Here is a 15,870-nt window from a genome sequence, read left to right as displayed (position 1 = left end):
GAAATCCCAGTTATTAAACCTGATAGGGCATACCTGTGAAGTGAAAACCATTTCCGGTGACTACCTCTTGAAGTTCATCAAGAGAATGCCAAGCGTGTGCAAAGCAGTAATCACAGCAAAAGGTGGCTACTTTGAAGAACCTAGAATATAAGACATATTTTCAGTTGTTTCACACTTTTTTGTTAAGCATTTCATTCCACATGTGCTAATTCATAATTTTGATGCCTGCAATGTGAATCTACAATTTTCAGAGTCATGAAAATAAAGAAAACTCTTTGAATGAGAAGGTGTGTCCAAACTTTTGGTTTGTACCGTGTGTGTATATATATATATATATATATATATATAGTGAAATTATTGAACAAGTCACCAATTTTCTACGTAAATACCTATTTAAATGTGCTATTGACATGAATGTCTCACCAGATGTCGGTAACAACCATTTTATTCCTCACAGGCAAGAAATGAAACAATAGAATAAATTTAGTGATGTGTAATAATGAGAAATGGAACAGGGAAGAAGTATTGAAAACATGAAGAAAGAGGTGTAAAAAGCAATGGAAAGTCATGACACCAGCTGAAATCAGTAATTAGAAAGCAAGCCCTAGTGAAAAATAATATCAGCTGGTTCAACTAATGGTCTTTATATAAAGGTGTCTCATTAACAAGGTCCCAGACAAGAAACATCTCTTGAAAGGTAAAACCAATGCATGTTCTCAAGAGCTTTGCAACCTTATTGTTGCAAAACATAATGATTGTATTAGTTACATTAGAATTTCTAAATTACTGAAAGTCCCAGTGAGCACTGTTGGGGCCATAACCTGGAAGAGGAAAGAACATCAATTCATCATAAACCAGCCAAGATTAGGTGCTCCCTGCAAGATATCAGACTGAGGAGGGAAAATTATTATCAGAAGAGTTGTCCAAGAGCTAAGGACCACCTGTGGGGAGGTACAGAAAGACCTGGAATTAGCAGGTACAACTTTCCATGGCATGTATGCATGCTCACCATGCAAAACTTAATTGCTGAACAAAAAACATGTTCAAGTGCATTTAACATTTGCTCAATGGCAGGTAGATAAGACTGTGAAATACTGGGAGAATATAGTCTGGTACATGCAAATCACCCTAAAACACCATACCAACAGTGAAGTTTGGAAGTAGGAATATAATGGTCTGAGGCTGTTTTTCAGCATACAGGACTGTTAAACTCCATGTAATGGAACGATAAATGTACAAATGTACAGAGACATTCTTGATAAAAATCTGATGCCATTTACTAGGATGATTAAGATGAAACGAGGCAGGACATTTCAGCAAGACAATGATCCAAAACACACAGCAATGAAAATAAAGCTACTACAATGGCCCAGCCAATCACCTGACTTTGAATCCAATAGAAAATTTATGTAATGAACTAAAGCTCAAGCGTTCATAGAAGAAGCCCACAGAACCTTCAGGATTTGAAGAGTGTTTGTGTGGAAGAATGGGTCAAAATCAAACCTGAGCAATACATGCGACAAGTTTCTGAATACATGAGGCTCTTGAAGTTATCATTACCAACAAAGGCTTTTGTACAAAGCATTAAATACATTTTGGTAAACTTGTTCAATACTTTTTCACTGTTACAATGAAGAAAATGGAAAAATCTCGTCACAATCACTCCAGATGATGAAAAAAGGTGAGTAGTTTATTCAAAACATTTTAAAATTCACACATATCAGCCCTTATGTGTTTATGGCAAACACAGATGCCCTTAGTCATATTGAAAAAAAAGTTTATCATCATCTGGAGTGATTGAGCTGAGATTTTCCATTTTCTTCATTGTAACTTGCTGTTACACAAAAGCACCCGCCGCTTCATTATGGACATAAACTTATTATATACAACGTGCTAGCATCTTCTTTTTTCTTTTTTACTTTTTCCCCGTGTCCTTTCTCATTATTACGCATCACTAAAAATGTATGGACATCTAAGGTTTGATTTGTTTGCCTGTGTAGACTGGTCGGGTTGTTACCAACAGCTGGGGAGAATTCATGTCAATAGCACTTTTAGAAATATATTTACATAGAAAATTGGTGATGTGTTTAATACTTATTTCACTAACTGTATATATATATGAATGTGTGTATATATATATATATATATATATATATATATATACATACACATTGTAAGAAGGTCGCCCAGAGAGTCCAAAAAGGGAGATATGTATCATTGAGGTTTATTACCTCAGTGATGTAAGCATGGATGCTGGCTCCAGCATGTTAGATTGTTAGAAGGTTAATAGGCTGTGACAGGGCTGGGTTTACAAGCAGTAAGGAAGATGGGTGGAAATGACTGCTCACATTTTCCCACCATGGGGTGTGGCACTTCAAGTAAAATGGAGATCTGCAGTCTAATGGCCCCTTTACACAGTGAGACTTTCAGCGATCCCACCAGCGATCCCAACCTGGCCGGGATCGCTACAAAGTCTCTGGTGAGTCTCTGGTGAGCTGTCAAACAGGCAAACCTGGCCAACGACGCAACAGCGATCCGGACCTGAAGAACGACCTAGCTAGTCAAACACTGGAAACGAGTGATGTGTCACAATATCTGTCAATCACTATTCTCTGTCGGTCGGTCTCTCCCTCTCGGTCTCTATTCTCTCTCTGTCGGTCCGTCACTATCTCTGTCCCCCTCTCACAGTCTGTCGGTCATTTTCCCCTCCTCTCTCATACTCACCGATCCCCGATCCCCGGCGCGGCGCTGCACGGCATTCACACTGCTGCGGCGGCTTTTACTATTTTGAAAAAGCCGGCCGCTCATTAAACAATTTCGCATTCCCTACTTTCCCCACCCACAGGCGCCTATGATTGGTTGCAGTGAGACACGCCCCCACGCTGAGTGACAGGTGTCTCACTGCACCCAATCACAGCAGCCGGTGGGCGTGTCACTATGGAGTATAGAAATAAATAAATAAATAATTAAAAAAAACGGTGTGCGGTTCCCCCCAAATTTAATACCAGCCAGATGAAGCCATACGGCTGAAGGCTGGTATTCTCAGGATGTGGAGCGCCACATTATGGGGAGCCCCCCAGCCTAACAATATCAGTCAGCAGCCGCCCAGAATTGCCGCATACATTATATGCAACAGTTCTGGGACTGTACCCAGCTCTTCCCGATTTGCCCTGGTGCGTTGGCAAATCGGGGTAATAAGGAGTTATTGGCAGCCCATAGCTGCCAATAAGTCCTAGATTAATCATGTCAGGCGTCTCCCAGAGATACCTTTCATGATTAATCTGTAAATTACAGTAAATAAACACACACAACTGAAAAAATCCTTTATTAGAAATAAAAAACACAAACAAATTCCCTCATCACCAATTTAATCAGCCCCAAAAAGCCCTCCATGTCCGGTGTAATCCACGGACCTCCAGCGTCGCTTCCAGCTCTGCTGCATGCAGGTGACAGGAGCTACAGAAGACACCGCCGCTCCGGTCACCTCCACGCAGCTAATGAAGACAGCCGCGCGATCGGCTGAGCTGTCACTGAGGTTACCCGCTGTCACTGGATCCAGCGGTGGATGCAGCGGTGGCCGCGGGTAACCTCAGTGACAGCTCAGCTGATCGCGCTACTCACCTCAGTTGCTGCGTGGAGCTGACCGGAGCGGCGGTGAGTAGCGTGATCAGCTGAGCTGTCACTGAGGTTACCCGCGGCCACCGCTGCATCCACCGCTGGATCCAGTGACAGCGTGTAACCTCAGTAACAGCTCAGCCGATCGCGCGGCTGTCTTCATTAGCTGCGTGGAGGTGACAGGAGCGGCGGTTTCTTCTGTAACTCCTGTCACCTGCATGCAGCAGAGCTGGAAGCGACGCTGGAGGTCCGTGGATTATGCCGGACATGGAGGGCTTTTTGGGGCTGATTAAATTGGTGATGAGGGAACTTGTTTGTGTTTTTTATTTCTAATAAATGATTTTTTCGTGTGTGTGTGTTTATTTACTGTAATTTACAGATTAATCATGGAAGGTATCTCGGGGAGACGCCTGACATGATTAATCTAGGATTTATTGTCAGCTATGGGCTGCCAATAACTCCTTATTACCCCGATTTGCCAACGCACCAGGGCAAATCGGGAAGAGCCGGGTACTGTCCCAGAACTGTCGCATATAATGTATGCGGCCATTCTAGGCGGCTGCTGACTGATATTGTTAGGCTGGGGGGCTCCCCATAACGTGGAGCTCCCCATCCTGAGAATACCAGCCTTCAGCCGTATGGCTTTATCTGGTTGGTATTAAATTTGGGGGGAACCGCACGCTGGTTTTTTTAATTATTTATTTATTTATTTCTATACTCCATAGGGACACGCCCACCGGCTGCTGTGATTGGGTGCAGTGAGACACCTGTCACTCAGCGTGGGGGTGTGTCTCACTGCAACCAATCATAGGCGCCTGTGGGCGGGGAAAGTAGGGAATACGAAATTGTTTAATGAGCGGCCGGCTTTTTCAAAATAGTAAAAGCCTCCGCAGCAGTGTGAATGCCGTGCAGCGCCGCGCCGGGGATCGGTGAGTATGAGAGAGGAGGGGAACATGACCGACAGACTGTGAGAGAGGGACAGAGATAGTGACGGACCGACAGAGAGAGAATAGAGACCGAGAGGGAGAGACCGACTGACAGAGAATAGTGATTGACAGATATTGTGACACATCACTCGTTTCCAGTGTTTTAAGTCCCCTTTACACACTGAAACTTTGCTGCACAGTGGGAAACAAAGGACCAAAGAATGGTCCTGAATGATTTGTAGCGATCAGCAACTTCACAGCAGGGGCCAGGTCGCTGATGTGTTTCACACACTGCAATGTCGCTGGGGAGGTCGCTGTAACGTCACAAAACCGGTGACGTTCCAGCGATGTCGTTTGCGATGTTGCAGTGTGTAAAGCCACCTTAAGTCTATGTCTGTATGTGGAGGTGTGCAGGCCTCCAGCGGTATGACTCCTGTTAAAAAATCAGACACTATCCTGAGCAAGTGGACCCCACATTATCTATGAACTGTTTATTTTATTTTTCTGTACATTAAGGTCCAGTCACATTAAGCAACTTACCAGCGATCCCAACAACGATAGGGATCGCTGGTAAGTTGCTAGGAGGTTGCTGGTGAGATGTCACACTGCGACGCTCCAGCGATCCCACCAGCAACCTGACCTGGCAGGGATCGCTGGAGCGTGGCTACACGAGTTACTGGTGAGCTCACCAGCAACCAGTGACCAGCCCCCAGCGCCGCGTGGAAGATGCTGCGCTTGGTAACTAAGGTAAATATCGGGTAACCAACCCGATATTTACCTTGGTTACCAGTGCACGGAGCTACACGTGCAGAGAACAGGGAGCAGCGCACACTGAGCGCTGGCTCCCTGCTCTCCTAGTTACAGCACACATCGGGTTAATTACCCGATGTGTGCTGCAGCTAAATGTGCACAGAGCAGGGAGCAGCGCACACTGCTTAGCGCTGGCTCCTTGCTCTCCTAGCTACAGCACAGATCGGGTTAATTAACCCGATGTGTGCTGTAGCTACATGTGCACAGAGCAGGAGCCGGCACTGACAGCAAGAGGGGAGGCTGGTAACAAAGGTAAATATCGGGTAACCAAGGACAGGGCTTCTTGGTTACCCGATGTTTACATTGGTTACCAGCCTCCGCAGAAGCCGGCTCCTGCTGTCTGCACATTTAGTTGTTGCTGTCTCGCTGTCACACACAGCGATCTGTGCTTCACAGCGGGACAGCAACAACTAAAAAATGGCCCAGGACATTCAGCAACAACCAACGACCTCACAGCAGGGGCCAGGTTGTTGCTGGATGTCACACACAGCAACATCGCTAGCAACATCACAAAAGTTGTTCGTTAGCAGCGATGTTGCTAGCGATGTTGCTGTGTGTGACTGGACCTTTACTCTGTACCTGGAAAAAGGACTTTTATGTTACCCTGTGGCGCGTTTTATAAAGATGGAATAAACCAACTGACATTTTAATAGAAACGGCTCCTGTGTCTACCTCAACACGCACCCGAGTGAGCTGTAATCCCACAATATATATATTTCAGTCTCTGCAAAGAGTGGTATAACTTTTCATTATATAATGTACAGACAAAAATGATTTATTATGCAGGATTCTACCATATGTTGAACATATGGAGGAGATTATTCTGAATATTAACATTAATTAATAAAACAGGCCATAGGAAAGCAAGAGTAGACTGGACAATGATGTAGCAAATTTCCTTTCATAGTGAGCTTTTTCTGCTACACTTGCAATTTTCCAAAAGTAGACAGAAAATGCTGTTCTGGGAATACATCCAGAAATGTAATGAGGGAATGCATCTTGTATGCACAAGTTAGATATATTTACCCAAAGCGAAACTTGCTGAATTGGTGAATTTCTGCCTGTTTGTAAACAGACGAGCTGTCTAAAGTCTTCCATGTTTGACAATTTCCAACTAGTAAGAAGGTCATTGAGTCAAAAATCACATCATGTACTGTGTGAACCTACCTGAATGGCATCCTAACATTCATAAGCTCTGCATATCTTCCTAGAACCTCCCAGGGTGCGTGCAGTTTTACAAACATGATGTCGCTGTTGGTGATAGATGACTGCAATGAGACAACAGCAGGAACTATGAATGTGCAGAGTCCCCAGAGTACACAGTAATGATTATATCTGCTACATTAGTCATTGTTGTGCCTAGCTGACACTTAATACAGCTACAGTTGAAACCAGAAATTTACATGCACTAACTAAAAAAGACACATCTGCATGTTTTTCCTCACTATCTGACATGAAATCAGAATGCATCATTCCCGTTTTAGGTCAATTAGGATTACTAAAATTATTTCTATCTGCCAAATGTGAGAATAATAAGAGAGAGAATATTTTAAGAAATTTTTATTACTTTCTGCAAAGTCAAAATTTTACATACACTAAGAGCTCTATGCGTTTAAACAATATGGGACAGCCCATATGATGATGTCATGTCTTTGGAAGTCTCTGATAGGTTTATTGGCAACATCTGAGTTAATTAGAGACACACCTGTGGATGTATTTTAATGCAAACCTGAAACACACTGCTTATTTGTGTAGCATCATGGGAAAGTCAAATGAAATCAGCCAAAATCTGGTTCATTCTTGGGTGCACTTTCCAGATACCTGAAGGTGCCTCATTCCTCTGTACTAGAGATGAGCGAACCGGTCGCGGTTCGGCTCGAGGTTGGTTCGCCGAACGGACCTCCCGTTCGAGTTCGGTTCGTCGAACGTTCGACGAACCGAACTCGAACTGCATAGGAAACAATGGCAGGCAATCACAAACACAGAAAAACACCTAGAAAACACCCTCAAAGGTGTCCAAAAGGTCACAAACAACTCACAACACATGGGAAAGTGACAAGGACATATACTCATGCGAAAACAAAAGAGCTGGACAAGGAAAAAGAGGAGGACACACAGATATATGAGTATATGCAAGGAAACATGCCATTATTGTGCAACTTGAGCCCTGCTCATTCTTGGCTTCCAATCTTGATAAATTGCCTGAGCTCGCCACGTACGTCTTGGGGATCTTGTCGTGTCCTGCAGCCAGCGTTCTCTCGGAACCTGTCTTCAGTGCTGCTGTGGGTCTGCTGGCAGATAAGCACACGTGTCTGTCCACTGACAATGTGGACATGGCTCTCAGAGGACTTTTCTTCCCCGGGGTCAGCCAGGGGACGGGAAAGGCACGCGTATTTTTGAGAGTGCTTCATGCAAAGCATCTTTTTCTTTTTCAAAAGGGGGCTCAACCGATGCCAGTCAAGTGGGGTGTGTGTGGCCCAGTGAGTGGCAACGAGGGAGACTGTGGTTGGAGTCCCCTCGCTGTGTTTCTAAAAGAACCAAGATGAACAAGTCATGGCTCTCAGAGGACTTTTCTTCCCCGGGGTCAGCCAGGGGACGGGAAAGGCACGCGTATTTTTGAGAGTGCTTCATGCAAAGCATCTTTTTCTTTTTCAAAAGGGGGCTCAACCGATGCCAGTCAAGTGGGGTGTGTGTGGCCCAGTGAGTGGCAACGAGGGAGACTGTGGTTGGAGTCCCCTCGCTGTGTTTCTAAAAGAACCAAGATGAACAAGTCATGGCTCTCAGAGGACTTTTCTTCCCCGGGGTCAGCCAGGGGACGGGAAAGGCACGCGTATTTTTGAGAGTGCTTCATGCAAAGCATCTTTTTCTTTTTCAAAAGGGGGCTCAACCGATGCCAGTCAAGTGGGGTGTGTGTGGCCCAGTGAGTGGCAACGAGGGAGACTGTGGTTGGAGTCCCCTCGCTGTGTTTCTAAAAGAACCAAGATGAACAAGTCATGGCTCTCAGAGGACTTTTCTTCCCCGGGGTCAGCCAGGGGACGGGAAAGGCATGCGTATTTTTGAGAGTGCTTCATGCAAAGCATCTTTTTCTTTTTCAAAAGGGGGCTCAACCGATGCCAGTCAAGTGGGGTGTGTGTGGCCCAGTGAGTGGCAACGAGGGAGACTGTGGTTGGAGTCCCCTCGCTGTGTTTCTAAAAGAACCAAGATGAACAAGTCATGGCTCTCAGAGGACTTTTCTTCCCCGGGGTCAGCCAGGGGACGGGAAAGGCACGCGTATTTTTGAGAGTGCTTCATGCAAAGCATCTTTTTCTTTTTCAAAAGGGGGCTCAACCGATGCCAGTCAAGTGGGGTGTGTGTGGCCCAGTGAGTGGCAACGAGGGAGACTGTGGTTGGAGTCCCCTCGCTGTGTTTCTAAAAGAACCAAGATGAACAAGTCATGGCTCTCAGAGGACTTTTCTTCCCCGGGGTCAGCCAGGGGACGGGAAAGGCACGCGTATTTTTGAGAGTGCTTCATGCAAAGCATCTTTTTCTTTTTCAAAAGGGGGCTCAACCGATGCCAGTCAAGTGGGGTGTGTGTGGCCCAGTGAGTGGCAACGAGGGAGACTGTGGTTGGAGTCCCCTCGCTGTGTTTCTAAAAGAACCAAGATGAACAAGTCATGGCTCTCAGAGGACTTTTCTTCCCCGGGGTCAGCCAGGGGACGGGAAAGGCACGCGTATTTTTGAGAGTGCTTCATGCAAAGCATCTTTTTCTTTTTCAAAAGGGGGCTCAACCGATGCCAGTCAAGTGGGGTGTGTGTGGCCCAGTGAGTGGCAACGAGGGAGACTGTGGTTGGAGTCCCCTCGCTGTGTTTCTAAAAGAACCAAGATGAACAAGTCATGGCTCTCAGAGGACTTTTCTTCCCCGGGGTCAGCCAGGGGACGGGAAAGGCACGCGTATTTTTGAGAGTGCTTCATGCAAAGCATCTTTTTCTTTTTCAAAAGGGGGCTCAACCGATGCCAGTCAAGTGGGGTGTGTGTGGCCCAGTGAGTGGCAACGAGGGAGACTGTGGTTGGAGTCCCCTCGCTGTGTTTCTAAAAGAACCAAGATGAACAAGTCATGGCTCTCAGAGGACTTTTCTTCCCCGGGGTCAGCCAGGGGACGGGAAAGGCACGCGTATTTTTGAGAGTGCTTCATGCAAAGCATCTTTTTCTTTTTCAAAAGGGGGCTCAACCGATGCCAGTCAAGTGGGGTGTGTGTGGCCCAGTGAGTGGCAACGAGGGAGACTGTGGTTGGAGTCCCCTCGCTGTGTTTCTAAAAGAACCAAGATGAACAAGTCATGGCTCTCAGAGGACTTTTCTTCCCCGGGGTCAGCCAGGGGACGGGAAAGGCACGCGTATTTTTGAGAGTGCTTCATGCAAAGCATCTTTTTCTTTTTCAAAAGGGGGCTCAACCGATGCCAGTCAAGTGGGGTGTGTGTGGCCCAGTGAGTGGCAACGAGGGAGACTGTGGTTGGAGTCCCCTCGCTGTGTTTCTAAAAGAACCAAGATGAACAAGTCATGGCTCTCAGAGGACTTTTCTTCCCCGGGGTCAGCCAGGGGACGGGAAAGGCACGCGTATTTTTGAGAGTGCTTCATGCAAAGCATCTTTTTCTTTTTCAAAAGGGGGCTCAACCGATGCCAGTCAAGTGGGGTGTGTGTGGCCCAGTGAGTGGCAACGAGGGAGACTGTGGTTGGAGTCCCCTCGCTGTGTTTCTAAAAGAACCAAGATGAACAAGTCATGGCTCTCAGAGGACTTTTCTTCCCCGGGGTCAGCCAGGGGACGGGAAAGGCACGCGTATTTTTGAGAGTGCTTCATGCAAAGCATCTTTTTCTTTTTCAAAAGGGGGCTCAACCGATGCCAGTCAAGTGGGGTGTGTGTGGCCCAGTGAGTGGCAACGAGGGAGACTGTGGTTGGAGTCCCCTCGCTGTGTTTCTAAAAGAACCAAGATGAACAAGTCATGGCTCTCAGAGGACTTTTCTTCCCCGGGGTCAGCCAGGGGACGGGAAAGGCACGCGTATTTTTGAGAGTGCTTCATGCAAAGCATCTTTTTCTTTTTCAAAAGGGGGCTCAACCGATGCCAGTCAAGTGGGGTGTGTGTGGCCCAGTGAGTGGCAACGAGGGAGACTGTGGTTGGAGTCCCCTCGCTGTGTTTCTAAAAGAACCAAGATGAACAAGTCATGGCTCTCAGAGGACTTTTCTTCCCCGGGGTCAGCCAGGGGACGGGAAAGGCACGCGTATTTTTGAGAGTGCTTCATGCAAAGCATCTTTTTCTTTTTCAAAAGGGGGCTCAACCGATGCCAGTCAAGTGGGGTGTGTGTGGCCCAGTGAGTGGCAACGAGGGAGACTGTGGTTGGAGTCCCCTCGCTGTGTTATACATGCTTTTAGAAGGGCATGACATGGCTTGGAGGTTGACTTTCATAAAATGCAAACTGTTGGCTACCAAAATGCTGCCTTTCCAACAACTGTGGTAATAGGCAATGAGGAACATACTGATGAAGATGAGACGCAGATACCCGATTGGGATGACAACTTAAATATTCGGTCAGGGCAAAAAGAAACTCGGTCTGAGGGGGAGGGGAGTGCAAACACAACAATTGATGATGAAGTTCTAGATCCCACCTACTGTCAACCCACAGTCAGACACTCGAGGAGGTCAATAGAGGCGGTGGAGGAGGATGCAACCGACGTCGAAGTAACCTGGCGCCTTCCTGGACACAGTCGGAGCACTGGTAGCACGTCTACAACTGCATCCTCAGCCACCACTCTGCCTCTGAGCATTATTCGGGGTGGATCAACAGGTCGCATGGCCTCTAAGCCTTGCCTAGCCTGGTCCTTTATTGACATAAAAAAAGATCGGCCAAATTATGTGATCTGTAACATTTGCCATGGTTATCTTAGTAGAGGTCAAAACCTCAGCAGTTTGACAACTTCTTCCATGAATCGTCACATGAATAAATATCATATGGCCTGGTGGGAAGCTCACCGTGCTGCAATGCGGCCTAGTGGAGCCAACCATCCACCGCCTGCCCCTTCCAGGGCATCCGCGCGCTCGTCATCTTCTAGGACTGTGGGGACAGCTGTCACACCTGTTTTTCCACCCACAACTTCCACCACTGTAACCGCAACAGGCAGTTTGCTTGGTAGGTCGTCAGTTGGTTTGGAAGGGGAAACAAGTGAGTGTGTACAGCTCTCTCAGACATCGATAGCACCAACTTTGGATGAAGGCAACATCATGTCTCCGCCTGCACTTTCCTCCCAAAGCTGCATTTTTCCAGGGACACCCTACTCAACACCGTCTACACACAGCAGCCAGATCTCTGTCCCTCAGATGTGGTCAAATAAAAGGCCACTTCCTTCGACCCATGACAAAGCGAAGAGGTTGACTCTATCCCTCTGTAAGCTGTTGGCTACAGAAATGCTGCCTTTCCGCCTAGTGGACACACAGGATTTTAGAGACCTTATATCTGTCGCTGTGCCCCAGTACCAGATGCCTAGTCGCCACTACTTCTCTAAGAAAGGTGTGCCCGCGCTACACCAGCATGTCGCACACAATATCACCGCTTCCTTGAGAAACTCTGTGTGTGAACGGGTGAATTTCAGCACCGATACTTGGACCAGTAAGCATGGACAGGGACGTTACATGTCGCTGACTGGGCACTGGGTAACTATGGTGATAGATGGTGAAGGGTCTGCTGCACAAGTCTTGCCGTCCCCACGACTTGTGTGTCAATCCTCTGTCTGTCCAAGTTCCGCCACTGCTTCTGCATCCTCCACCTCATCTGGGTCCTCCACCTCCGCCCCAAGCCTGCCTGGTCAGGCCACCAGCGTTCTCACTGCGCAGAAGGAATCACGCACCCCTCATTACTATGCTGGCAGCAGAGCGCAACGGCATCAGGCGGTCTTTAGCTTGACATGTCTTGGGAATAAGAGTCACACAGCTGAGGAGTTGTGGTCAGCTCTGCGGTCCGAGTTTAATAAATGGTTGTCTCCACTCAACCTGCAGCCTGGTAAGGCCGTGTGCGACAATGCTGCAAACCTGGGTGCGGCCCTTCGCCTGGGCAAGGTGACACACGTGCCTTGTATGGCTCACGTGTTGAACCTTGTTGTCCAGCAATTTTTAACACACTATCCCGGCCTAGATGGCCTTCTGACCAGGGCACGGAAACTGTCTGCAGTGCTCACTTCCGCCGTTCAAGCGCCGCAGCTGAGCGACTTGCATCGCTCCAGAAGTCTTTCGGCCTGCCGGTTCATCGCCTGAAATGCGATGTGGCGACACGCTGGAATTCAACTCTCCACATGTTACAGCGACTGTGGCAGCACCGCAGAGCCCTGGTGCAATACGTCATGACGTATAGCCTGGGCCAACGAGATGCAGAGGTGGGGCAGATCACCCTGATGGAGTGATCTCAGATCACGGACCTATGCACCCTTCTGCACAGTTTCGACATGGCGACGAATATGTTTAGCGCTGACAATGCCATTATCAGCATGACGATTACAGTCATTTACATGCTGGAGCACACGCTAAACACTATTCGGAGTCAGGGGGTGGGACAACAGGAAGGGGAGGAACTAGAGGAGGATTCATATGCGCAAGACACAACAACATCACCAAGGTCCAGACGTTCATCATCACCAACGCGGCAGGCATGGGACCATGGGGGACAGGGATCAACAAGGGCGCATGGTAGCAGGCGAGATGTTGAGGAAGGTGCAGGAGGACATGAAGATATGGAGGACGAACTGTCCATGGACATGGAAGACTCAGCTGATGAGGGGGACCTTGGTCAAATTTAAGTTGAAAGAGGTTGGGGGGAGATGACAGAGGAAGAAAGAACGGTTAGCACCTCTATGCCACAAACACAGCGTGGACTTGGTCCGCATGGCTGCGCAAGACACATGAGTGCCTTCTTGTTGCACTACCTCCAACATGACCCTCGTATTGTCAAAATTAGAAGTGATGATGACTACTGGCTTGCCACACTATTAGATCCCCGGGACAAGTCCAAATTTTGTGACATAATTCCACCCATAGAAAGGGACGCACGTATGCAGGAGTATCAGCAGAAGCTGTTACTCGATCTTAGCTCGGCTTTTCCACCAAACAACCGTGCAGGTGAAGGGAGTGATTCTCCCAGTTGTAACTTGACAAACATGGGACGGCCTCGTCATCTTCAACAGTCTACCCGTACCAGTAGGACCGTATCTGGTGCTGGTAACAGCAATTTTATGGAATCTTTTCATAATTTTTTTAGACCCTCCTTTGCAAGGCCACCAGAGACATCAAGTGTGTCACATAGTCAACGGATGGAGAGGATGATACAGGAGTATCTCCAAATGAACATCGATGCAATGACTTTGCAAATGGAGCCTTGCTCCTTTTGTGCTTCAAATCTAGAAAAATGTCAAGAGCTCTCCAGTTACGCCTTGAAGATTTTGTCGTGTCCAGCTGCCAGCGTTGTCTCTGAACGTGTCTTCAGTGCTGCTGGGTGTGTGCTGACAGATAAGCGCACGCGTCTGTCCAGTGACAATGTGGACAGACTGACGTTCATCAAAATGAACAAGTCATGAATCCAGAAGGAATTTACTACCCCTGTGTCATCCTGGGGAGAGTAAATGCTTGTGGATTTGGAATGTGCTTGATGCAAATCAAAACATCCTGTTTGCAACTAGGGCACAAGTCCTGCCACTGATGGGGTGTCTGTGTGCCCAATTTGGGGAAAAAAGGTAGACTCCGCTTGGAGTAACCCTTGCTTGCTGTGTTTTTTAAAAATGATACAAGATGAACAGATCTGAAGGCAAGATGAAGGCAACATCATGTCTCCGCCTGCACTTTTCTCACAAACCTGCATTTTTCCAGGGACACCCTACTCAACACCGTCTACAGACAGCAGCCAGATCTCTGTCCCTCAGATGTGGTCAAATAAAAGGCCACTTACTGCGACCCATGACAAAGCTAAGTGGTTGACTCTATCCCTCTGTAAGCTGTTGGCTACCGAAATGCTGCCTTTACGCGTAGTGGACACACAGGATTTTACAGACCTTATGTCTGTCGCTGTGCCCCAGTACCAGATGCCCAATCACCACTGCTTCTCCAAGAAAAGCATGCCCGCGCTACACCAGCATGTCGCACACAACATCACCACTTCCTTGAGAAAATCTGTGTGCGACAGGGTGCATTTCAACACAGATACTTGGACCAGTAAGCATAGACAGGGTCATTACATGTCACTGACTGGGCACTGGCAAACTATGGTGAGAGATGGAGAAGGGTCTGCTGTACAAGTCTTGCCGTCCCCACGAGTTGTTTCAATCCTTGTTCTGTATGTAGAAGTTAATACACTGCTTCTGCCTCTTCAACCTCGTGTGGGTCCTCTACCTTGGCGCAAACCCTGTGTGGTCAGGCCACCCTTCCTTGCAACTGCGCACAAGGACTACCACACACCTCCTTACTATGCTGGCAGCAGAGCTCAATGCCATCAGGCGGTCAAAGTTTTACTTTGAAATGTATGGGAAATGTGAGTCACACCGCTATTACAGAGAATAGTAGTCAGGCAGGGTCAAAACATTAATTGAGGAACAGGAACAGAATGGGACGGCCAGGAAAGAATCAGAAAACAAGCAGAGGTGAAATGCGTATCGGCCAACAAGGTACATAAACAGCAAGCAGGAAAAGTAGTCAGGTAACAAGCACACAAAATCATAAAACTGAACTGGGGGTAAAATTAACCAGAGGTTCATAGCTATGTCTGGCAGTGGTCTGCAGACAGGATGGGCATAAAAAAGGGTGTGGTGTCTTCCCATTGGTTGTAGCTGAATGATGGTATTTCATCTGTGAGATACCCACCAGCTACATTCAGCCAGAGATTCTGCATCTGTCAAGGTAATGCAGCCCAGTGGGTGAGCATAACCTGCGTCCACCTGCGCCGCTGGCATCGACTACTCTCCCATCATCAGCACTATTCATGAAAGGAACACGTTGTCACCTGGCGACCGGAGTACAAATTGACGGAGCGGACTCCGTTGGTGACTTAACAGCCGTGTGCGGCAATGATGCAAACCTGGCTGCGGGCCATCCTCAGGGCAATGTGACACACGTGCCTTTTAGGGCTCACGTGTTGAACCGAATTCGCCAGCAATTTTTAAAACACCATCACGGCCTACATGGCCTTGTGCAGTGGGCACGCTCGCTATGTGCTCACTTCCATCGTGCGCACACAGCAGCTCAACAACTTTCATCACTCCGGAAGTCTTAGGGTCTGGCAGTTAAACGCCGTAAATGCGATGTTTCGACACGCAGGAATTTGAATCTGCACATGTTGCAGCGTGTGTGGCAGCACCGCAGAGCCCTGCTGAAATACGGTAAGACATATAGCCTGGGATAACTTGATCCAGAGGTGGTGCAGATCACGCTGCTGGAGTGGTGTCAGATCAAGGACCTATGCACCCTGCTACACAGTTTTGAAATGTCGACGAAGATGTTTAGCACTGGCAATGTCATTC

General features: G+C 47.6%; 1 protein-coding gene across 3 annotated transcripts in view; it reads right to left on the bottom strand.

Moving 5' to 3' along the window:
• The window catches only part of ANO4 (anoctamin 4), a 481,162-nt gene that overhangs the window by 150,584 nt on the left and 314,708 nt on the right, over positions 1 to 15,870 (bottom strand). For all 3 annotated transcript variants that reach the window (XM_075344688.1, XM_075344690.1, XM_075344689.1), the window contains one exon: positions 6,519 to 6,619. In XM_075344688.1, the coding sequence (XP_075200803.1) occupies positions 6,519 to 6,619 (101 nt within the window). The remainder of the gene's footprint in view (positions 1 to 6,518; positions 6,620 to 15,870) is intronic.

This window comes from Anomaloglossus baeobatrachus, chromosome 4 (assembly GCF_048569485.1).
Source record: "Anomaloglossus baeobatrachus isolate aAnoBae1 chromosome 4, aAnoBae1.hap1, whole genome shotgun sequence".
Lineage (NCBI taxonomy): Eukaryota > Metazoa > Chordata > Amphibia > Anura > Aromobatidae > Anomaloglossus > Anomaloglossus baeobatrachus.
Note: the sequence above shows the minus strand (reverse complement) of the source record. Positions and strands in the feature narration are given on the sequence as shown.